This window comes from Platalea leucorodia (genome assembly GCF_965183815.1).
Source record: "Platalea leucorodia genome assembly, chromosome: Z".
NCBI lineage: Eukaryota > Metazoa > Chordata > Aves > Pelecaniformes > Threskiornithidae > Platalea > Platalea leucorodia.
The window spans coordinates 24,181,837-24,207,005 of record NC_138858.1 but is presented as its reverse complement, the minus strand read 5'-3'; the positions used below and the strand labels follow the sequence as shown (position 1 = coordinate 24,207,005).

The 25,169-nt window shown below is 35.4% G+C and overlaps 1 protein-coding gene across 1 annotated transcript in view; it reads left to right on the top strand.

Moving 5' to 3' along the window:
• ADAMTS6 (ADAM metallopeptidase with thrombospondin type 1 motif 6) overlaps nucleotides 1-25,169 on the top strand; it is a gene marked incomplete at both ends in the record, with an annotated part of 152,447 nt that overhangs the window by 58,417 nt on the left and 68,861 nt on the right. The window contains 3 exons of the mRNA XM_082337589.1: nucleotides 883-988; nucleotides 12,238-12,384; nucleotides 22,095-22,236. Of these exons, the coding sequence (XP_082193715.1) occupies nucleotides 883-988; nucleotides 12,238-12,384; nucleotides 22,095-22,236 (395 nt within the window). The remainder of the gene's footprint in view (nucleotides 1-882; nucleotides 989-12,237; nucleotides 12,385-22,094; nucleotides 22,237-25,169) is intronic.

The following is a 25,169-nucleotide window of genomic DNA, read 5'->3' as shown; positions in this document are numbered from 1 at the left end:
ATTCCCCCCACCCCCCAACTAGAGTTAAACTTTTTCCAGTAATTTTTTTGTTACAGTGTAGTTAATGGAGCAGGTAATTTCCTTAAAGAAAGGATTACTACTTCTTTCAGATAAGAAAATCTAGGCATGAATACATTAAATTAATCTGATGTTTAGAGCTTTCTCTGGTGGCACTAAATTGTGACTGCAGTTTCTTGTGTGATAATCTGTTGCTGAAGAATGTGTAAGATATGGAAGAGCCATATTCTGTAAATGTCAGTGGTTGTCTCTCTCTAAACAAAGTTTTTAAAAGTGCTTGTAATACAATAAGGTTTTAATTCCAGAAGATGATGGGTGATAAATGGAAAAGACTTCCATGGTTAAATGAATGCTTGTTATTAACATGTCTCCTCTCTCTTCATTGATGCATTCAGTTTTGTTTTTTTAATTTTTTTAACATTCCATGTGGGGCTTTTCATAGCTAAAAAAGTTGCTTGTATGTTTTTATGAACCCACTAAACTTAAACAGATTTCTTTAGAAAAATAATGTGGATACATTTTGCTTTCTTCAGGCTCAAGAATGTTAAAATAGAAATGCTTTCTTGAATTCCCTCTCCTGGCTCAAGTTACTAGGTGGTCCCAAGTTACCAGAAGTAAAATTTATAAATCTAACCCCTAGTCTAGACATTTTCCAGCACTGACTGCAGTTCAAAAAATATTAATGTCTAGCCGGCAAAGTGAAATTCCCCCCAGTGATTTTGCAAATGACTAGAAAGTTAACCTTTTGCCAACTGCTCCTTCTGTGCATAGAGGTTATTAAAAAGAATCCAGGCATTTATAACTAGGGCTTTTAAGACTGAAACACCTTGGCATGACCCTTTGTGTCTCCTTCTGTTTATTCAGGCTTGGCCTCTGTGGCTGGAATGTGTGAGCCTGAAAGGAGCTGCAGCATTAATGAAGACATTGGCCTAGGTTCAGCTTTTACCATTGCACATGAGATTGGTCACAAGTGAGTGAGTTTAAAAAAACCATACGTTTCAATGTATCGCCTTTTTAATATTAGTTTAATAATAGATTCCCCCCCCCCCCCCCCCCCCCCCGCATGGCTGTACCATCTCTATTCTGGTGCTCCATGTTTCTGTATATAGTATTCATGAGTGGCAGTACATCTTATTTAGCATATATTACCAAGGGCTTTAAATTTAGAACTGAAGACTCACTGTTTACCCTTTGATTTCAGATTCCAGTTAAATCTGTGCTTTTGCGATTTAGCTCACAACCGTCCTACTCGGTTTCATATTTTTAAATATTTGGCTTTGAAAATTCCCCCTCCCTACTTTTGTCTACCTTTCTTTATGAAACAAAAGTGGTTAAAAGGTAATTTTTTTGCATTTTGTTATTTTGTCTTAAATATAGTTCAAACTATTTTCATTAAAACATTGATTCTGTTGTCAATATTAATACGCTTTTAGTATTCTTTCACTCAAGCATGAAGTATATAAAACAGTCACAGAGCAGTCATAGCATCACTTGTTACATTTTAAGCATCAGCATATCATTTTAAAGAGCATGATGTTATGAGACTGATAAAATCTGAATAGAGTTTGGTCTGGAAATATTTCATGTCTTCCTTCAAAAGGCAGCATTGTTAGTACATTGTGATGACTCTGAAAAGACTGGGCATCTTCTATTATCAAGAGGTTTCCTTCTTTGTTTACATGGGTTGACCAACACTGAGTTATGGATGACATGTTTTTCCAATCATTAGCTGATGCAACTGCTAAAAGTTCCAATGCAGACTGAAATGGAAGCTATCAATCTGCTGATCAAAAAAAGGAGTTGGAAGTAAACAGTTATTTCCAGCCCACCTATCATGCAAGATAATCACTGGGCAAGTATGATCTCATTTATATTATGTATGAAAAAAACACTGCAGTTGCACTGAAGTAGATGAATTTTAGAATCCAGAAGCAATTGTATAAGATCTGTACAAAAATAATTTGAAACACATGTAATTCTCCTCATCCTAATTTCCTTCATTCTTTTCCTTCACTTGCATGAGTTGAAAAAGATAGGGTAAAGGAAAATATATTTCCACTGTTGAGGAAGGAGCTCCTCCAAATCACTCATAGTCCTGCACTTCCTGTTAATAACATCTCTTACAGTAATAGGTGACCTTGCTGTGAATTTGTCACATGTTTAACACGAAAAACAGTCTTCAAATACCACGTCTTCAGTCTAATCTATATGTCATGCAACTACAAATTTTATGTAGGTTATTCCACAGATACATGAAAATAATTTAAATATATGCAGCTATTTTATCATGCAAAGCTGGCATGATGACAAGCATTGATTTGAAGAGCTTAGACTTTGGTTAGAATCTGAGAAAAACAATACAGCGATAGCATATATCCTGTGATCACAGGAATTTTTTTAACCCTCTGTGTTTTCCACATTCCATATCTTTTGGCTTCTTATACATAAGGTCTTTTAAAATTATAAAATCTCAGCTCTTTGAGGCTTTCACCTCATCCTGTAGCTGGCATGACATGTCAAATGCTGGTTTGAAAAGAAAGTAGAAATAGTATTCCTTTAGCTTTTATCCAATGCACAGCGATTAAAGAAAGTTGCACTGCAAGCTTGGTGTTAAAAATGAACATGCCATGCAGATACCTTCAGTAAAAGCTGGGAAGAATATGTGGGCAAAAAATCTTCAAGGTTTATAATGTTTTGTGTTATCCACTCATCACCTCCCATTCATCCACACTTGACTGAATGCCACTACAACTAAATCAGGGAAGTTGTTGTCTCAAATTCCTGCATCCTAGTACCTGCTAGAAGGTACTTGCATATATGAGTAAAATAATTGCTTTGGGGAGCCTTGGAAATGTTTTTTTGGCAGTACCATGATGATTGCTTTTATCTTCAGACATAAGTGGGAAATAGGAAATTAGCTTCATTGTCAAATGAAAAATAGAAGCATTTAAGAGATGTGTCTACACAGATTATATAACATACAACAAAAAAGCACTCAATTAAATTAGAATGGGAGGACTGCACTTCGAAAGATCTTGTTTTGATTCATTATATTGTTGCCATGGAATACTGAGTTTTTTAAAAAGATGTTGAACTAAGGAATAAAATTCTCTTGTGATTAAAAGAGAATGGTAATGATAATACATATATTTTTATAGATTATCCACAGTTTCTCCAAAATTGGATTTGTAAGATTCCCTTATGGAAGTATGGCTCAGCTTGTTGTTAGTTTCTAGTAGTTTATTAAATTATAGAGTGATGAGAAGTCATTAGATCATTCAGTCTGACTTTCTGTATATCATAGTGTATTAAATTTAACTCATTTAACCTTGTATTGATCCAAGGAACTTCCATTTGGTTGAAGAATATTATCCAGAAAAGCACTTAGTCTTGAAGACTTAAAGAGACTGAGAGTGTGAGTGTGATTATTATGGTCAGTCATACTTTCTGTTAAATATCTATAAGGTTTTTTTTAAAGTATTTTTTTGGCTTCTGTTCCTTACCACTTTTAGTTTTTGTATGTGTATAACCCAGTTTTGATGCAGACAAGCTGTGTGCAGTTGAGACTCATAACCAGCTGTTTTTATTGAAGATGACTGTACACGGTGATTAACTCTGTGTTTCTTTCTTGAGAGCATAAAGAATGGTGCTAGACTAACAGTTTCATGTTTGTTTCTCCCTATGCATGTCTCTGAGAACAGCCTTATATTACTCTTAGTACTTCTGTGAATCAAATAAAATTCAGAGTGCACCCTTTAGCCTTCAGAATAGTGTCTCCAGAAATTTGATTTATGATGCTTGACTTACAGAATGCTTGCTTTCCTACCATTATATATTTCACACCAAAGAAATACTAAAGATTTCCAGTAAGCAAAAGTCACAACCAGTGATTTCTCATGGCAGGAGTGAGAACTGAATGTGTGTCCCCTGCATTTTCAAGGAAAGTTTGACTTTTTCTTGTTGGTGAAGAAAGGAACTATTTGCAGGGTTGAATATGCTCTTATGCTCAGACCAGTTGTAAGATTTAAGATCCAGTCCCATTTTCTATTTCCCTACCAGCTGAGTTAGGTGGCTCTCTGCTCTATGCTTTTTAATTTGGATACTTTCTAAAATGCCTAGCTTGCCCCATGCATGCTGTACAGGATGCTTAGTTGAACTGTTAAGGAATTCCAGGCTCCATTGAAAGGGGTATATCCCTAAAAGAAAGGCATTGTGCCATTCATTGTTGTAGTCCTATGGAGTTAGCTGAGATCCGGAAACTAAAGGGGTAAAAATAAAAAGGAAATGTCAAAACATGAAGATAGTGGACTAGGCTTAGAACAGAGAGCTGTCCATAAAACTTGGAGTAAGAAAAGAATTTACCAGTGACAGACAGCTACTGAGGGCTGTATGGAAGGAGCAGGGAGAAAAGGCTGATGGCTAAAGTAATTTCTGTAAAGTCAGAATTGTCTTGACTTATAGAATATGTAATGAATTGAAATTCAGAGGAGTTTGGCAGTCATATTGATGAAAAAAACTGTAAGAAATAATAAGATAGATTATAGTCTAACAGAGTAAATTGGCTTCAAGATGAAGAACGATATTTTCAGGCATGGATTTAGTTCTGAATTAGTTCATACAGCTAGCACGTGCCTGCAATTCTAGCACTTTTTATAAAGTCTTTTTCTAGTCTGTATGCAAAGTAGAAAACTAGCATAAATATCTCTCCTCCCATATGAGAAAGCTTTCAGTGCTGGAGTAGAAATTTCTAATCCAGGAAATCCTAGAGGTACTTTCAGAAGTTGGTTGTCTTTTTTTCAGTCTTCAGTGACCAGTGAGCTTCATGTTTGATCAGTCAAACCTCAGCTGCATTACAGGACCTGAGTTTGAGTGAGATATTTTCTAGAAGAAATGTGTATCGAGGAATGTTTGTATTGTACAACTAGAAGGAAAATACTCCAATCTGAGGTAATAGGGATGCATATACCAAACTGCAAAATAGCTTTCAGAAATAGTTGAAACACAACTAGGATGAATTGTACTAACACCATCTCCTGTCAAGTCTCCCATGAACAGATCTCCAGTTGGTGCTGTCATCATTGTTTTGTCTATGATGATGATGATGATGTCTTCCATCTTCAACTATAGCAGGGCTGACAGACCGTCTCAAATCTACAGTGTATGAATACCTCAACACCAGCCAGAACAAGTTAAAACTTGTCACTGCTAGATGCCTATGGTCCTGCTAGATGCCTAGGATTGACTGAGAACGATGCCTTTAATTTTTAGGGACAGTTTAAGCAACTTTTTTAGTTAAAAAAAAACAAACAAAACAACCAAAATCCGAAATGTGTCCAGTTTTTGTCTGGACAAGTCACATAAGGCCATACATAATCATATTCTCGCTCTCTTGTGTCCCCTGGCCCCTGGCCTCGTCTTTTTTGTTTAAAGGAACATTGTTTTATGTCTGCCTTTGAAATATTACAGGTATAAAAGCATGCAACTTCTATTAAAAAGTCTTCATTGGGACTTCAATTTTAATGGTGTTTTGTGCATATAAAATGAAATGTCATAAAACATAAGGCTAGAAAAAGAATTCTGGCTTCTCTGACATGTTTATATTTACAATATGAAAAAGGCTTGCATCTAAATATCTGTGAAATATTACTTGACGTTCAGAATTTACAATACTAAAATAATTTGTCTAACATTACTTTTCCTTGATTAGAATGCTTTAATGTAATAACACTTCACAGATCTTAACAAAAGTGTAAGAAGAATAAATGGGGGTGAAGAGGAAGGTTATCATAACCTTCAGGGCATCATGAATTTCCAAAGGAAATCTGAGCTTAGAAGTTTTGCTTCCTGATTAGAGCCAATACTTTCCACTTTGACCTACAGTGTGGAGACGTGGTGCATTCACACTCTGGCTTTGTGTAGCACACAAACCTTACTTGATGTTACTCTTGTGGCATGAAAGCTGGATAGCTATGGCAATGTAAACCAGGAGGAGAACTCTGTGCTCTACTTTTTCTAATATTGCCATAGAAGTCTGTCATTTCCCCATAAGAAAGTTCAGGTTTCTGAACAGGCTGCATTTTTTTAGTAAATTAGAATTTACTGTGCTTTTAAGAGCTTCATACGTTATTTAATACTTATATATGCTAATATATAAAAGTTGTATTTGATGGGGTGTTTGATCATCAGCCATAACTCAGAGAAGAATGACACTTAGGAAGTAAATGGGAAGAATGTTATGATAAAAGTATGCTAAAATTATGTTTAATTTCATGGCAGGTATGCTTGTTATAAAGCTACCATTATTCAATTAGTTTGTTTCCCAGGTTTTCAGGGAAGTAAAATGTTTCACCAAAGTCAAAGCTTTAAATTCTGCATTACTTCAGGATAAAGGATTAGGGATGGTCCAAACCATATAATGATCTCCGAATGCAGGAAATCAGCAGTTAAAGGTTAAAATCGACATTAAGACATGGAAATAGAAAGTAAAGCAGCTAATTAACCTTGATTCCTCTCTTGAGGGGAACAATGCAATATTAGGTAGTTTCAATAAATGCTATCAATGTTTGTGATCCTAAATTAAAATAAACTGATTTTTCAAGACCATAGTTTTTTTCTTTTATTTGTAATGTCATTTAAGGGTGAGTTGCAATTTGCATGCTGTTACAAAGCTATGCACAATACTTCTATAACATTAGCTAGAAATATTTGGAGGGCTATATATGGAGAGAACTTTCTCTTACAACATGGTATGGGGGATATGGTTAAAAAAGTAAAGAAAAAGTGCTGACCTTCTATTACTATAAAACCGTAAAATATGAAGAGTGTATCTTCTTAAAAAATTTACTATCACATCATATCAATTGAGAAACATTTCACTGCTAGTAGACATGAGAATAATTAAGAAAATTGCCAGGTATGTCCACACAGAAATTGCACTTTGCTACATGTGGTTCATAGCTCTGATATTGTAGGGAAAAAAAAAACATTGCAGGGGGCTGGAATAGATAACCTTTAAAGGTCCCTTCCATCCCAACGCATTCTGTGATTCTATGATTCTATGAAATTTCCTTTTCTTAGTGACATCAGAACATGTACAAGGATGGTAGAAAGGGAAAATGTTTCAGCATTATTTTGTTCAACAAAAAGTCGATGAATGTGAACGTGATCTACTATTAAAGAATAAAAGATATTTTTTTTTCCCTACAATATCAGAGCTATGAACCACCTCTCTGGGCAACCTGTTCCAGTGTTTCACTACCCTCATTGTAAAAAAAAATGTCTTCCTTATATCTAGTCTGAATCTACCCTCTTCTAGTTTAAAACCATTACCCCTTGTCCTATTCCTACTGGCCCTGCTAAAAAGTCTGTCCCCATCTTTCTTAGAAGCCCCTTTTAAGTATGGAAAGGCTGCAATAAGGTCACCCCGCAGCCTTCTCTTCTCCAGGCTGAACAACCCCAACTCTCTCAGCCTTTCCTCATAGCAGAGGTGCTCCATCCCTCTGATCATTTTTGTGGCCCTCCTCTGGACCCGCTCCAACAGGTCCGTGTCCTTCCTGTGCAGAGGACCCCAGAGCAGGACGCAGCACTCCAGGTGGGGCCTCACCAGAGCAGAGCAGAGGGGCAGAATCCCCTCCCTCGACCTGCTGGCCACCCTTCTTGTGATGCAGCCCAGGAGACGGTTGGCCTTCTGGGCTGTGAGTGCACATTGCCGGCTCATGTCCAACTTTTCATCCACCAGTACCCCCAAGTCCTTTTCCTCAGGGCTGCTCTCAATCCCTTCATCCCCCAGCCTGTACTGATACCGGGGATTGCCCTGACCCAGGTGCAGGACCTTGCACTTGTCCTTGTTGAACCTCCTGAGGTTCACACAGGCCCACGTCTGGAGCTTGTCCAAGTCCCTCTGGATGGCAATTTAAAGCTATGGTAACATTTACAGATATAGGGAAGCTGACAATTTTCTTATTTTTTTTCAATTGAGGCTGCAAGTAGACATTCTAAGCTATATGAAATACATATATAGATCTAAATGACACCTTTTTAATAATTATGAAAATAAGTACAACATACTACAAAAAATAAATGAATACAAAGTTTATGAAAAAGTATCTAATAAAATAAACTGGCAGTTTTTACAAGCAAATTATAGTTCACCCTTTAGGTCTTTTATCTAATACAAGAGTACTTGTTTAGGCATGCCTTCCATCTTCTCACTGTAGTAGAGATTTACTGTTAGAAATTTTTAAGGTATTCTTCACTGGTGCACTTTATGACCCTTCCCTGCCCTTTGCTTCATTCTCTATAAATGTTGTGAGAGCATTGTCCAACATGCTGAGGCACTGCATTCTAGCAGTTCTAGCAATGTACCTGGGTCAAGATACTTAGCCTGAAAATGACCCATTTCACTCTTAGTATGTATGTTTATTTTGTCTCCCCTAGTGCAAATAATTAGTATAATAAAATTTCTTAAGGTTAAAGTTTCTTTTCTCCCTTAATAAGAACAGTTTATTTTTCCTAAAGAGTTACATGTAGTTATGCATCTGTAAATCAGCCTCAGATAATGGACAAGAAGGTCAAGTGCTTGATTTTACAGTATTTCTCTTGTTTGTGTTCCTGTAACTTTGTTGTCTCACCTGACTCAAGTTTCTTAGTCTCTAGTTCACTTCTTCCTTACACTGCTAAACAAGTGGCAGAGCAAAGTAAGAGCCACTGCTTTAAAAGAATTAGGTCAAATTCATATAACTCATGAATTAGTAAGCAGCTAAAAAATGAACATACCCTGTTGTATTTAGAGAAAGGAAACATTAGCATACTCTGCAGTTCTGAATGCTCCAAACCCTAAGAAAGCTAGGAAATGATTTGATATGCAGATCATCAGCACTACAGTTGGAAAGCAGACATAATTGATTGTTAATGAGAAAAAGCAGTTCACTTGAGTGGCACATTTCAGATAACTTCAGTGCTATAAAAGTACATGGTATACAAAATGAACCTCAGTGAACAGTAGTGAGGAGCATTAAGATTGGTTGGGATCTGTCTTCTCTGAATCTTAAGTGTCTGGATAATAAATCAGGATGGAAGCGTCCTGGCTGTCTCACAAAAATAACTGCTGTCACTTCAGATACATCAGCAGTAAATGTTTTGGCAACCATAACCATCATAGTTTAGAACCACCCAACAAATCAGTAACCTAATTTTAAATACAAATTCAGTTGTTGGGACCTGCAGTATTGTTCCTTCGCAAGATGAAGGAAGGTTAGATGAGAAGTTTACATTCCCATCCTTCCCTCTGCTTATAATCCAGAGTCTCTGGTTTTCTACTGCTGTTTTATTCAGTGCAGCTGAGAGTAATTATCTCCTCTGTGATTTCTGAGTTCAGATCTTAAGTTGAATGTGTATTACAAATGATTCCCTCAGATAATTTTTTCAGATATAAGGAAAAACAGAACGCCAAGGAAAAAAGAATCTGTTCCATTACAGATGTTAGTAAATGAAATGGGCACAGAGCACTAGTCAGATGTGCTGCCTTCTTAGTATTTTTTAAGAAATATGCAAACTATAGAGAAATTGCAGGAGAGTTTCAATTATGATTTTGAACTTCTTAGTGTTGCTGCTTTGCACAGTTCTTAAATGTAATATAGGTGCTGTCTTGGGAAAAGAGGAGCCATAATGCCTGAAAAAAAAGAGCTGCTGGGTTAAACATCTTTCCTTGAGATGGTAGGTGGAAAGGTAACTTCACAGAAAAACTCCTGTGTCACCTGAGAAGACTTTTAACTCTCTCCTTATTCATCCGGCTGTTCTTTTAAAGACAGATTTATACTGGTAGTTTTAGACAGGCTCTTTAAACCAGTGAAAGAAATACACTCTGCATCTCTTTAGTGAGTTTGAAAAAGGTAAGTAAATTATAACATCAGTTATGAAGAGTGTTGTATGTTCCTTCCTTTCTTCTCTGCCTTCCCACCCCAATCTGATTGCAAACATGCTTTTGTAAAAGACAGAGCTTTAATGTAGTGATGGTCAAATATAACCAATGTGTTCTGATGGAAATAAAACTGGTACTTTGGACAGAAATGTGTTTTCGTCTGCAGTCCTGGCCATAGGAGTGCAAATTACTGGGCTGTAGTGACATGCTGCCACTACCATCTTTGGAAATAGAAGACAGTAATTGCAAAACCCCGGTCCAAGCATCAGAAAATATTACCTGCACCTAATTATCAGTTTCCTCCTAAATTCAGAAGCAAGGGCAAGTAGAAGAGCCTTCTTGGAAGGGAATAGATGATTTGGGTGAATGAATATTTATAAAAAATGAGAATACCATCATCTCATGAAAAGGCATTGAGTTCTTGTGCGCATCAGGAATTGCAGCTTCCATTCACAGACATGCTTTTTATCAGGCATATCACTGCCACCGTCAGCAACATCATGTTTTTCACAAGGAGAGCTGGTAGAAGAAGGAAAACTATTCAACTACACAGTTTGTTCTTCTTTTCATAGGCCCAAAATATACAAATTTCATTTCCAGACAGTTGAAATCTGTCGTTTCTTTGACAAATGGAATATACTAATTAGGGACAAGCTGGATATCAGGTATAGTCAGCCTGATCCAATTCAACTCTTTCCCACACACTGAAATGCCCGTGGGAGGAATGGTTAGCTATACCTTGTGCTTGTAGGTTGTTGTGATCAGCTGAAGAGGTGAAACGGTATCCAGTGTATTGAAGCTCAGAGTAACATGAAGGTCTTGTATTTTTATACCACAGTCTGGAGCAATATGTTCAGATTAATATACCACCACTATCACTGTTTTCAGTAAAGAAAGTGGCGTGAACTGGTATGAAGTGGTATTGTCAGTAGATAAATGGCAAGCCTCTAATCTGCCACCATTTGTATCTTCTTGCAGTCAGCCCTAAGTTTCTAGAAAATCAAAACGGAGTGCCTCAACACGTTTATGTTCCTGAATGATGAGTAAGAAATCAGGGAGCAAGTCGTCTTAGCATTTGTAATACAGAAGGCTCCAAAGACTGACCTCTTTGTATGATGCACCAAGAAGTGACAGTTTTGATGCTCTGGGTGTGCAGAAGCTCAGTTTTGGCATTCCCTTTAACTACTTCTCTGTCTCATGGTCAGGGAGGCTCACTACCTGTCTCACGACCTGTCCCTCTGATTTCGTAAGCCTTGTGCCATGCTTGGGAAGAAGGAATGAATTTTGACTTACTAATTTCCCCCCAAGTGATTGAATGGAAATTAATCAAAGGCAGACTAAGACAATGGAGTTTTTGAAGAGTGTATACTATTAAGAAATATTCTCTTCAGGTGCTTCATTTATGTCAGGCCAGTCAGGTATACATTGCTCGTTGTTTAGGAATAACAGTAATAGTTTAACTAAAGATAGTCTGTAATGAAAATCTTTTCAAATAGATGCCCTGTGAATTTACTTCTAGTTTTAATTTGATGGTTATATTGATGATCTATAGCTTCAAGGGTGTATTTTGGTTGTGCAGGATTTCTAAGAGATAAGGATTCTTTTGCCATATTTCTTCTTCCAGAGTCATATCATCTTTGTTGAAAGTTAATTGATTTGTTGACTGGAAATCTCTGTTGGCCAAGTGCCACCCAGAGGTGTCTTTCCGTATCTTATGCTGATTCTTAGCCGTTCTCATTCCGATGGTCCATGAGAAAGCAAAGCTCTGATAGAAGGGCTTCAGGTCACTCTGTGAGTGGATACAGAGAGGGAGTGTGCATACAGCGTGGCCCTGGGAATTGCAAACCCCATATTCTGATGGAATTATCATTGACTGCTGTGTGCCTATACTGTACTGTTATAGCAACATCACCTATTCTCTGTTTGTACTTGTTTACTAATCTAAATGTCAGTGCCACAATGTATATTCCTTGTCCAGGTACAATACCAAATAACAACTGAGTGCTCTGTATTTATCTTGCAAGAATATTGTTAAATTTTCTTTAAAGGCTTTAGAAAATAAGCAAAATGCTTTCAAAAGTCTATGGGAGAAAAGAAAGTTATGTAATTGTGCAGTATTCTGAGATGTGAGTAGAATAAATAGAACTTAACTGATCCTGATTTTCCACTTAAGAGTTCTCCTGTACTAAGTGTGTTCTTTTAGGTCCAACATGATTTCTCTAAAGGTGACATGAAGTTTTAAGAGATGTCTGATGCTGTAGGAAAGTAATGGGCTGTTTCTCTCCTCCTCTTTTGGGCAGTTTTGGTATGAATCATGATGGAATTGGAAATTCCTGTGGGACCAAAGGTCACGAAGCAGCAAAGCTAATGGCAGCTCATATTACAGCAAACACCAATCCTTTCTCTTGGTCAGCCTGCAGTCGGGATTACATCACCAGTTTTTTAGAGTAAGTAATCTATCAAGAAAAAATCATTGGTGTTCAAAAAATTAACACTTTTCAGGATAAATAGTAGAAATACAGTGACCTGTTCTGATGGTTTACATTTTTGGAATGAACAGACGGAAATATAGCAAGTCACTTAAGATTTTCATTTTGTAGAGCACTTTTTCTATGTAATGGCAAAAGCTTCTTCTGATCCATTCTCCACCTTACAGTTCTCATTTTTAATCTATTCAAAACATTTTGAAGTGCTGATCATATCTCATTACTTCATTAATCTGAGGGTGAGAAACAGAGAAGGGTGGAATTGTTCTGTCAACGGTGGAAAGTATTTTTTTTAAATACGTGCATAATACGAGGAAATCTAATGAAGGGAGAAAGGTTATAGCCCTGTTCGTCGTACATTACATTCTCCCGATTTTTTTCATGGAGTCTTGTGGGTTTTTATCTATCAATATTCTTTGGTACCATTGGTGAGAATATAAAGTTTATAGGAGACGATGGCATAGATCTTTATATTAATACCTTAAAATTGCGCTAATTTGTACTTCTGTGGTGATTTTTGTCCAGAAGTAGATTGCTACCTAAAATTTTACTTCCGTATGAAAAAATTTAAACAATCTAAATAAGTCAGTCTCAAAAATGTGCTCATATCAATGTATACATTGGTATATATGATCCATAATGAAGCCTTTGTATGTGTTTTAAATTCTGGAAGACAAATACAGAACTGTGAGTTCACTGAGAACAGATTAATAGCAGGATTTTTTAAAATGGCGTACGAAGGGCTTTATGGGAGCAAATAGCAGTTGGTTGGTAGGTTCAGTGTCATCAGTGCAATCATTCCTTTAAGAAGTAAAGGTGGTTCAATAATTCAGACACTTACTGTGTTTTAGGAGATGCACTTAAACCAGTCAAGTGGTCTAACCATGAGACTACTAAGAATAAAATGAGCGTCTCCTCCTCTTTCAGGGATCTAACCTCAGAATAAGGTTCTGCATTCTGAATCTTACCTGAAGGGACCCATCTAGACTGATAAATTTTCTTTAGGTTGGTTCAAATGTAGCTTCCTACACAATGTGGAGGATCACTGAATCTGGTCTGAGGAGGTGTTTGAGCTCGCTATAAAATCAGTGGGCAGAGACAGACATTTAACATTGGTGCTGTTCAGAGGAAAAAAAAAAAACTTCTCTCCAGATACTGTATCAGGTTAAGACATTTTGTATCATGCCACTTAATTGTGCACACACCCAATTTTATGTATTGGAGCATTTAAGCTGAGTACACTAAAGCACACTGAATAACTCATCCTTACATATATGTGTGATACAGGTTTCTCACAATATAAATTGATTTTCTCAGGAGAGATATATATGCATTCATTTAACACTGCCATTATAAAAAAAAAATGTACAGTGTAGTTTTGGTTTATCATTACCAATAATTTCTGTTAATTCAATGCTGTTCCCATTAGTAGTCTTTTTAGTATGTCATGCAGCCTAGTTTTAACTATGACAAAGAATACGATTTTTGCATCTCTTCTGAGAAATTATTTCACAGCTTAGTAGTTCTGACTGTAAGTTTACAGTTCAGGTATTTTCTCGTAGCATTTGGGAGTTTTTTTCTTACTGTTACAGGTCTGCTATTCTCTGTCTCATTTACTTCTATTTCTTGCTGTCTTTTGACCTCCATTTTGATCCCATAATTGTCCTGACAATAAGTTGTCTGTTGAAGAAGACATAATTCAACAGATAGCTAAGAAGACATTTCTTATTCATGGATTTAGAGAAAGAAAAGTGGTAAAATTCTGTGGCTTGTGCTATCCTGCAAATGTAATAGAGCTGCACATTTATTCATAATGTTCCTGCACAGTTTTAAATTTCAGCCTGAACAAACTTTCTTGTTTCTTTACTTAATATGTATGCAGTGATCTTTCAAATTTTTACTGCCAGTTAAAAACATGTTTAGCTTGTGCCTCCTCTACTTCGTGTTTAGTTTTTTAATATATTTTATTATTTACTGTTAGCATTGCCATTATTCTTTTCCATTTCCTAGGTTTGATTCACTGTTAAGTTTAATTTTTGTCTGTGGAATGCCAGTGAAATTGTAGTTATATTAGCATAAAGACAGCATAATGCTCTGGTTCCCATGGTTCTAATCTCTTCAGGGTTTTTGAGATACTTCTCTATCATTGCCAGTGTTTGCAACTCTACTCGAATTACTACCATCTGTAAATTTCATTTAAAAAATCATTACTGAAGATACTGAGTGATATTTGAGCTAGAGTAAAAAAAAAAAAACAAAAAACTACACAAAACAGCTTCAATAATAAATGATCTTTTGTAATATTTTAGCTGTATTTTTGTAACCTGGAATGTAGATGTTATTTTTTTCAAAGCCACCTTGGATAAACATTATTTTATGCATTGCAATTATGAATAGATATTCCAGTTGTATAGGATACTGTGTTAAATAATGTACTAAGAGCCAAAGATAACTTCTCCTTCATCTACTAATTTTGCAATCTGCTTTTAAAAATGTCAGATTTCTCGAACATCATCTGTTCATTATAAATCTATGCTTCTTATTGTTTGTGGTTCTAATATCCTATAAATGAATTGATACTTTTTTTCTTAAAATAGTTCTTTTGTTATTTTGTGAAGTAGAATAGTCTGTAAAACTGTAGATTTTTTCTACAGTTTCTAGTTTTCTCTCCAGCTTTTCATGTCATCTCCTCAATGACAGCAGGAAGCTGTTGAGATAGAGTTACACAGGTATCTGCAGGACAGCTGTTAGAAGCCTGGATCACGTCTTTTTACCCATTCACACCTTTCCGTAAGGCAGAACAGCTTTAAGAGCAGATACTTCTCTGTTGCAGCTAATGATCAGTGAGCAAGAAGCAAACAAAAATAGAGTTTCCTGTGGTAGCAATTCCCTGAAAGCTCCTATAAGAGCAGAACAATCTGCATCCAGACAGGAAAAATTATTCCATTTTTTCTAATACTTCTTCATAAGTTAGCAACAGATGAGGAAAATGCTGATTTAGAGCTTTAGAGGCAAAGCCTCAAGATGTTGTTGTCTGTGTCTCCAGATGTTTATTCCAGATAGATTAGACTCTGCCCCCTTTCTTTCCATTCTTCAAGAATGGGAAAACAGCTGGGACAGGACGCAGTAGACTACAAACAAGGAAGACAATTGGGTTTTTTCTGTGCTGAATGAGTATGGCTAGTTTAGAATTCATTTAGCTCTATCTAACAAGAAAGAGAAAACACAGTGGGATGAAATGCAGATACCCAAGCAGAAACCTGGGGCCATGAGTCTGTATGACATACCACAACATCTTTTAGATTTATTGGCTTGGATCTGGATACAAGTTTGGGCAGGGCTCTCATGGCACCAGGATAATGCAGCTGGAATGAATTTCACTGGAAGCTCATTACATGTTCACAGTATTATATGGTAAGGTAGATTAATGTGGATTTACTATTTTACCAGCTTGGGTCACCACTTGCAATGGTAGTTTTGCACTGTGTGCCATTTTGTAGTGTGGATACCACATTGTGCTTTATCATCAGGCAGAAGCATTTTGAAACAGAAGTCATCCTGGTGACACTCAAAGTAGAGCCTCACCTCCGTCCTTCTCTTCCTCAAGACTTTTTTAAAACTATACCTGGAAACAAATTTTCCAGACTGAGGCTACTGAGGAACAGCCATTAAGTATCACTTGGAAGGTATCAATTCAGTCATGCGCTAGTTGGGAAAACAATTTATTTTGGGGGATACCCAGATAGAGGATGAATATGGCTCAAAGGATGACAATAAGACAAAGCAAAGCTATGTATTGCTAATAGATCAAAAATCTCAAGAAGGATGACCAGACAGCACAGGCTCTGAACTAGCCCCAGAAAATAGTTTTTTTCTGGGGAAAACATTCCTTCTAGCACATAATAGTTGTTGTCTGTCAAGCTTTATGTTAGAGTGAAAGATTGACTGAATTCAGTTTATCAGCTGAATTGTTCATAAGTGCTTTACAATGGCTTTAAATTCCACTAACCTTTTATGGAATTAAATGCAGAAATACTCACTGAGAATTGAAGGGTTGGAGAGTAGTGTTAGAGAACAGAGATTCCTGTGAGAGGAGTAGAAACTCTTAATATCTGTTTATAGGAGAAATGAACCAAACCTAAAAATATTGTTTGTGACTGAAAAACCATTAGTATAAATTTCGTTCTATGCAGTGTGTGTATATAAAATAAATATATGTAACATGCAAGTTTCATTATAGCCAGCATATATTTATACAGTGTGCCTACAGAGCCATGCAGATACCTAGATGTAAAGAAGAGAACTTTCTGCTTAGAATTCTTTATTCAGTTACTTTTATGTTTTATGTAGCAAAATCTGGGTGATTTCTGGAATCATAGTTTGTTAATCTGGTCAGTATCAGACAGGAGAAGATGTGAGAAGAAACCAGATGGCCAACTCTGTCTTGCAAAGGCAGGATTGTCTTTTGAAGATGAATGGAGAAGAACCAAGAGTCTTTAAAGTATTTGAATAAGTCAGATCTATCACAGTAAATTCTTGGAGAGTCTCTAGGATTGCCATGCAGCGGGATTTAGATCTAAGACTACACCTTTCTAACTCTGGAAAGGAACCAAAACTACCTTGGTCCAAGCAAGCTGGTGTACACAATATAAAAAACATTATCTAATGTTTGGGCACAGACATCATCTACCCAAGAATCTTGGACATACAAGTGGATATGCAAGATAAATATAGGATACATCTATATATGCCTCATATGCTGCCTATGGCAGATTGGCCAGTCCCCTGGTACTCCAGAAATCTAAATTAACTTTTAAAAAAAGTACAAGCCAAGACTAGTTTTGAACGAGAAGGTCACATTAATCATATCAAAATTTCATATCTCTCTCTACAAATCAATGGAGAAACTTTACATTCAGTACTGTCTGTTGACCTACAGTTTGGATTATAATTTGCTTCTTTTTTCTTTGAAGTTTGCTAGGACTTTTTTTTTTTTTTTTTTTTTTTTTAGCTAACAGATAATTGAATAAAAAGCATATGTCCCCAATTACTGTAGATTTCTGAAACTTTGAAAGTCTTATGTTTTGCTTAAAAGGCTACCCAGTTAAAAAAGAGAAACCAGTTTCTGTAATCATGGGCTGGCAATATGTTTTTGAGTGTTGACTTTGCAAGTATTACTCTTTGTCTACCTCTTGGATTATTTAAATTTAAAGAAATTGTAAAGGGCAGAATCAACAGCAGATTCCCATTAGCTTATGTGTTGAATGTTTGATGAAATAAATATAGAACAACAAATTGGCCCAGTATTTTATAACTTAGTATCTCCCAAACTCTCAAGGCCAGATACCAATAGCTTTTGGTAGGTGGATGATTTTGATAGATGGACCAATAGATTTTTCCTAATAAGGCTGCTGAGTAATTATTCAGATGAATAAAAGAATGCTTTGAAACACAGACCCTATCATGGAGGAAAGTATACATTAAAGAAATAGCAAATCATCTACTACCAAACAAAAGAAAAATTGAGTATTATGAAAAGATTGTGCAAAATTAGAGAGTCTTTCCTATGAAATAGATAATCAGACATAGAGCCAGCCTTGCATAAAAGATTGGAAAGAAGTAGAATTTATCATGAGAGTGAGTGGTAAATCTACATCAATATCTGAATTTCTCTGACATTCAAGAATGTTTTCGTTTAGTAATCCTATTCTCGTTCCATTTTATTTTTAAACATACCACTCCAAATCACACTTTCATTACTTATGCCCTGATTTTGCAAATATTTATGTTATTATCTGTAGACTATTGAGCAATCTGCAGAGTTTAATCATTAATGTCAAGCTAAGCAGCTTTTCTGACCTGTACGGAAATATATCCTCGTGCTCTCTAAAAATAAGTTTTTACTCAGGGAACGCATGTAATAAATATGAAGTAGGGATTCTGCTAGGAGCCAAATGTTATATAATTCATGCTTTTATATGTATGTATACGTATAAAATGCACTGTGTTTATAGTTAATGAATTTTACTATTGTTTTTTTCCATATTTTTATGGGTAATTTTGAAAATAAAACATTATGTATACTGTCCATATAGTTATGTATATGATTGTTTAGCTATAACATATAATTACAAATATTTATAATACATTTATTTTATGATTGTTTATCATAGCTTACATTATAGTCCACGTCATTATTATGAATGAGCCAACTCTGTAACATTCAAAACCTATTTTTAGTGCCAGTGTTTGGGATATTTTTTTCAGCCATTGAAGTAGTTGTGTTGTACTGTGTATGTTGCTGAGATATTTGGGAATAGATACTGTAAAAGGAGCATAAACCCTGAAAGTTCTTCATCCATGGTTTTTGCTTTTTCTCTTTATTGGCCTTGGATACAACAGTGATGTCTGTACAGAGGTGATGATCCTCAGTTTTGCCATTATTCAGCCTGTAAAGATTCTAACATTGAATCCCTGGTTGCTGTTATTTTGATCAAGCAGTTAGCAGTGATACCATGTCTGAGATCTTAAGCTTTCAGAGAATGCTCTAGTATCCTTGATATCCTTCCCAACAGTAGATTAATTTGCTATCCTGTGATATTAAAATACAAACCAATGTTTAAATTATATTGTAAAGTGTTTTACAAAGATCTCTTGAGGCACTATACTGGAATACTGGGATGAAATGATATCAAGCTTAGCTATTTTATAATTGAAACCAGTCCCACTATGCCCCATAAAACGTCATGAAATTAACCTAAAATGAGGAAAATGAGAAAGTCTTTTGAGTACTACTAGTATCTTGTGGAGTAAATAGAATGTAAGGATGAGTTTGAGATCATCTTATTTCTATTGCAGACACTAAAGATTTATCCACTGCCTGTTCAAAAATGTAAATGCTCTGCAGGGATATCCTGTAGGTTTTTTGACTTTGTATATGCTTCCTATATAAGGTAAAATCACAAAGCACAAAAGTGATTGTGAGTAGAAATTTTCTAAAATTGCAGAGATGAAGGTGTTTGGGCATTCTTTTCCTTCCAATTATCTTTTCTACGTCTACACAAAGGGTTTTTTTCACTTTTGTAGGGCTGATCAATAATAACTATTAGATTTCTGTTTATAAAGTGCTCCGATACCATGATTCTTCTTCCACCCTTTTGGTTCATTCCCCTAGATTTAGCAGATTTTTTTTTCTCAAGTATCTGGGTTGTGCTTTGGTGGAGAAAAGAGAAAGGGAGAACAAGGACATAGATTCAAGAGTATTACACCGTTCCTGAGTCCAGCAGAATTGTGTGGAAAGGTTATATAGTCCTCAGCTTGTATTCATCCTTTACACAGCTTTGGTGAGACCTTTCATTACCAATGAAAAGTCCCTGGTTTTATTAATGTGTTTTATAACACATGCTATTTCTTTTCCAAAATACTTCAATTCACACAATACAGTATCAGGTTCTCACACTAAGTTTGTAAAATGTGTCAATTTTGTTCAACTACTTGAGAGAAATAATGACACAGAAGCAGAAGGAAAGAGAGAAACAGGTTTTCAGTCTGAGAGGTGGTGATGTAATGTAGCTAGTAAGTAAATGATTGCTTAGTAGTCATTTTCTTGCTTTTTTACTGCTACAACAATATTTCTTTATGGTGGAAATCCTGTCATTAGAGCAAAAGAGGCATATTTTTATATTTACTAAAAGGATTTTGACTTATATTTCTGCAATTATATGCCTTGTAGAGTAAGTATAGACTTTAGTTTACAAGTTTGGTGAGTTTAAAGATTTAGATCTGATTCTGTAATCTAATCCGTGCAGGGGTACATAGGTCTATGGAGAGAGTCACCGAAGGTAATGAGGGTTTTTAAATGTTGTGCCCTTGGCTGTCTATTTACAGGATTACAGTTTACACACCAAACTGCACCATTGGAATCTCTGGAAATTTTCCCATTATATGCAATACTAGCTCAAGCTGATGTCAAATGCTAAACTTTCCACTGCTTGTTTAAGCAAAGTTCCTATCTGCAGTTTGGTCCAGACAATGCAAAAAAATCAGATTGTATTTGAGTTATTTTCATATTGGAATTATGTGCCCCTCATACATGCAAAATACAACACTGAAATATTTCAAAAGAATGTAGGATAGTTTCCCAACTTCTGCTATTAGAAAAAATATATGCTTGCAATAATTAAAACTGGAATAAAGAGGCAAGTACATTATTTTTTATGCTAGAACCACACAGTTGATATTTTAAAGGTACATTTCAGATGAGGAGAGGGTGTGCATGTGTGTGTGCATGCAGGTGGATCACACTAAATTCATTGAGAATAGTAACCAAATATCATATTTTTTTCTGTATTTACCTGGTTATTGCCTTAGTTGCTGTTAGCATTTTTCTGAAGTAGTCAGCAGTTGTTTGTTTTTCCAAAGGGTTTATTGTAGTATTTCAAAGAATTGAATAAAGTAGGATTAAAATGAGAACATAAAATGTGTAGTTAAAGGAGACTTTTTGCTCTTTTTTTATCTGCAGATGAAAAGTATAGAAAATTGGAGATCTCCAAAAAACAGTGTAGAACATTCACTTCTGAAATTATGTTCCTTTGGCAAGGTGCATGGAAAAGATTCGGAAAAAAAAACATAAGTGCTGGCAAAATTTGTAGGAATGTCGGAAAAAAATTTAAAGTGTTGGCATAAGAATTCTTTAAAAATCCTCACTTATTCACATGTGAAATGAAAGTAAAAAAGCATCTGTCCTCTTTTATGTACACTGACTAAATAAAACTAAATAATTATATTTAGCAAAGTACTAAGTTTTCTAAACAGAACTCTGTCTGCCTTTGGCTTTCTTTGTTATTTATTCCACTACACTAAAATATTGTGGTTGAATATGGGCATAATTTGGGAAAAAACCCACCAACCACCAAACAAAACAGTGAATATAAAAAAAGGAAATATTTAAGTTTTCAAAGATGATGATCTTAGTTCTAACGAAATTTTTAAGACTAAGTATTATTAATACAATAGAAAAGATCTTGGATCCATACAAATTTTTTCACTCACCATAGTATAGGTAAATTTGAAGATCCTGCAGAATTTTTACTACTGTAACTATTTTGTTCACTCAAATGGAAGAAAAGCATGCATGTTAAGGTCCTAATCCTATAAACATTTAGTCATTGAAATTTAAATGTGTTTTATATAAACCAATTGAGCTGCTCATAATGATAAGATCATATTTAGCTGTTTGAAGGATCAGAAGAGTCATTAAGAACTGTAAACTGACTTTCTTTTATTTGCTTAATTTGTTTATTTTTCATTCTATGACCAAATGTAGCTATTCTTCAGTGAAAACAAGTAGGAATCTTAAAACAAAAATGAAAATCAGTCTTGTGTGGCTCAGAAATTATCGCACTTTAAAAAAGGATAATATATGAAATCTATTTCACAATCTAAAATAAGCATTTTTGTTAATAATAAAGATGAAAAATTATTTTAATCTCTTAATTCCCTCTAATTATTTTTTCTTTTTACTATGGGTGTACCATCTTACTGTTTGTTTATTGCAATCATATTTGTTTCACACCCAGTGCTGTTAAAAGTAAGAACTAGATACATGATATCATTACTGTGATTTACAGTCAGTAGAATTCCTAATTGATTTGGTCCTTTATGTTGAACAGTTCGGGCCGTGGTACTTGCCTTGATAATGAGCCTCCCAAGCGTGACTTTCTTTATCCAGCTGTGGCCCCAGGTCAGGTGTATGATGCTGATGAACAGTGTCGCTTCCAGTATGGAGCAACATCCCGCCAATGTAAATATGGGGTAAGAAGTCTTAATCCTTATGCTGAGTGTTCTGCTTAGTCATTTGTATATATTCCTTTATAACATAAATCTTTAGTTAGATGCAGTAGTGGGTTACAGATTTCCGATAGCATTTCTGGTGCCATCATACATAAGCAAAGGGTACATTTTAATCCTTATGCTGCATCTTTTGCTTGAGTCATCTGTGTGTACTGTACACCAAAATGTGTGGGTAACAATAAGCTGGGGAAAGCATTCTTTAATTTTAGGAAAAAAAGGAGCCCAGAACACTTGATCCTGCTCCTTGTGAAGTGTACTACAGAGTTTTCCCTGATTTCAGTTAAATGAGATCAGGTTCATGTTGTATTAACCTTGAAACATGAAATCTGTTGTGTTGGCTTTAACTTTTCAATTTAAAGCTGCATTTTGAAATTAGTTTTGTACTTGTGTTGATCTGTCAGGTCTGCTTTTATTTTCTTTTTTTTTTTCCTGACATTGAGTTTATTGTTTCTCACGTTGTTCAGATCTCTTTCTGGAAAGATGAATTATGGTTATGGGAACAGAGGAACATGAAGCTAGATAGCTGAACAGAATACTGAATAGCTAAGTACTAGCAAAGCTTTGGCTGCAAGTACCAGTGTGCAATAATTAAGTTAAATAAATTTACAGTAGAAATAAAAACCTGCACACCTAGGCCATTATGCAATAAATCTATAAAATACTTACTTAAAATCTTGCAGCCCAAAGTATGTAGTAAAAGGATGCATTCTGCTGTGCTTGTCATCAAATAATCAGCTGAGACTAAATTAAATAAACCTTCAAAACATACCTAGTGCTTTAAAAGTAAATAGTTTTAATAATATTTTAATTTTTAGATTATTCAGATAAAACAATGTAATAATTGAATTTATACTCTATTTACTTCTCTAAAGGCTAGCTACAAAGAAAGTCCATTTTTAATATCCCTCGGGTGATAAATACAGTATTATTCTCGGGATGCCTCTTTGGCAGATTCCATTGTGCAAAAATTTAAAAGCTGTATGTAGCTGGCTGACTAGATCACTGGGCCTTCTGCTCCTGATCCCTCATCAAACCTCTTTTGGCCTTTATTGTTCCTCTTTAAGTTCTCACTTCCCACCACTGTTCTTTAAGGGCCCTGTTTCCTGTCACTACATCTAAGTAATTTTTTTTTTTTCTTTTTTCTTACAAATTCTCACCACACTCACTCTTTTATTTTCAGACTAAGGAAATCTGCAGGTATTTAGTCTATGATTTATAGCACAGCCTTTGGAGATATACTGCATTTTGAATTAAACTGGAAAGTTAATAATGTGCGAAACCTGGCTTTTCCACATGTATGTTATTTTTTTCAAACACTGTTAAACTATGTAATCATTGTTGTGATGATCACGCTGCAAGTACGCTTTATTTCTTAAACCAGTTTCTAAACCACAAACAATTGGAAGTGATGAAGATGTGTAGGTAATATTGGATTTCTGCCTTCTGCTTTCTTTTTGTTTTAAAGTTTTTGTTGGGATTCCCTTATAGTTACAAAAAAGAGGTTGACACTTAATTGAGGTAATAGTTAACAGAAGTTATGTCTTCATGTGACATTACCAGTCCTCTGAACTGATGTAGCGTATTGTGTTCCATCAGTGTGCTGTCAATGTGAGCATAACTTATGTCTCAGAAAAAAACATGTATTTTTAATAATAGTATTCAGACTGCATATATTAAGATAACAGGTTATTGCAGAAGTCTGGTAATATCTACTCTAAGAAATTATATGCATTTAAAATAGCATCTACATTTAAAAATATTGTCCACCATGGCCTTAATGCTCTGAAAATGTGATCATGATTATTATGATCATACAGATTTCAAGTGATAATTTTGAAGGGGAAAAAAAAGTCTTGGAAAGCTGGTAGTGCAGATGGAAAATATCCACACAAGAAAGACCTATTCATATATGAAAGGGTTTTTAGAACTGAGTAGTGGAACTAGATCTAAATACTAGGAAAAGCTAAGTTGAATACTCTGCTCAACTCTTTCATTATCAAAATTAAACAGCCAGTGCTTTAGATATTCCTATTTGATACTGTTCACATGAAGATGCCATTAATAGTTCATTGATCTTATTCTAACAGACACCTGTGCAGCTATGGACAGAAAAACAGTAAAAGTCGCTAATTAACAGGGTACCTAGTTCTTATACTAACTTCTTTCTAGCACTTCTTTTGGCCCTTTTTATTTGAAGTGACTGGTAAAAAAGGGGTAGAGCAGGTTTTCCTACATGTGGTTTAGCGACCCAGAAGGAAATAAATTCTAAACCAAAGGGAAATCTCAGAGAAAATTGCTTGCCTTTTTGTCTTGCTCATGTTCTTTACTGATTTGTGATGGTGAGACATGACAAGAGAAACAGTCAAACTCTCAAATCAAAGGCCAAAAAATTACAAGTCTCCTTTGGGCTCTGATGTAGCTGTTGAGATAGTTGGTGTTTTCAAAGTAACTTGGAAAATCTTCATGTTCTTTCTGCTTTGGAATTCTGTCATAATGTCTTATTGGCCCTTAGAAAAATTACCTCTTTCAACCATCTAGCTTTAACATTAATCTGTGTTCATTGCCTTTTCTCCCATATTTCCTCATCCATTCCCTCTGTATGTTTATTTTAAACTGTTTGTTGCTTTTGATCATAGATCACGTCCTAATGCTGCAAAGAATTTTGCACATTTAAGTACCCGAAGCCTTTCTCACTCTAGGAACTTGAAGTTAAATACATGGAGAGGTGTTTGAACGATTAAAACATCAGAACTAAAGTACTAACGAGGCTGCAAGTTTCTGCCTTTCTGTGTGTATGTTTAAGGACAAGGACCCAATTTGACCTTAAAAGGAGCTCTTTGGTAGTTGTTTTGATACTATTGTAAGTACTAGATGTAATTAAACTGTTTAGTCAC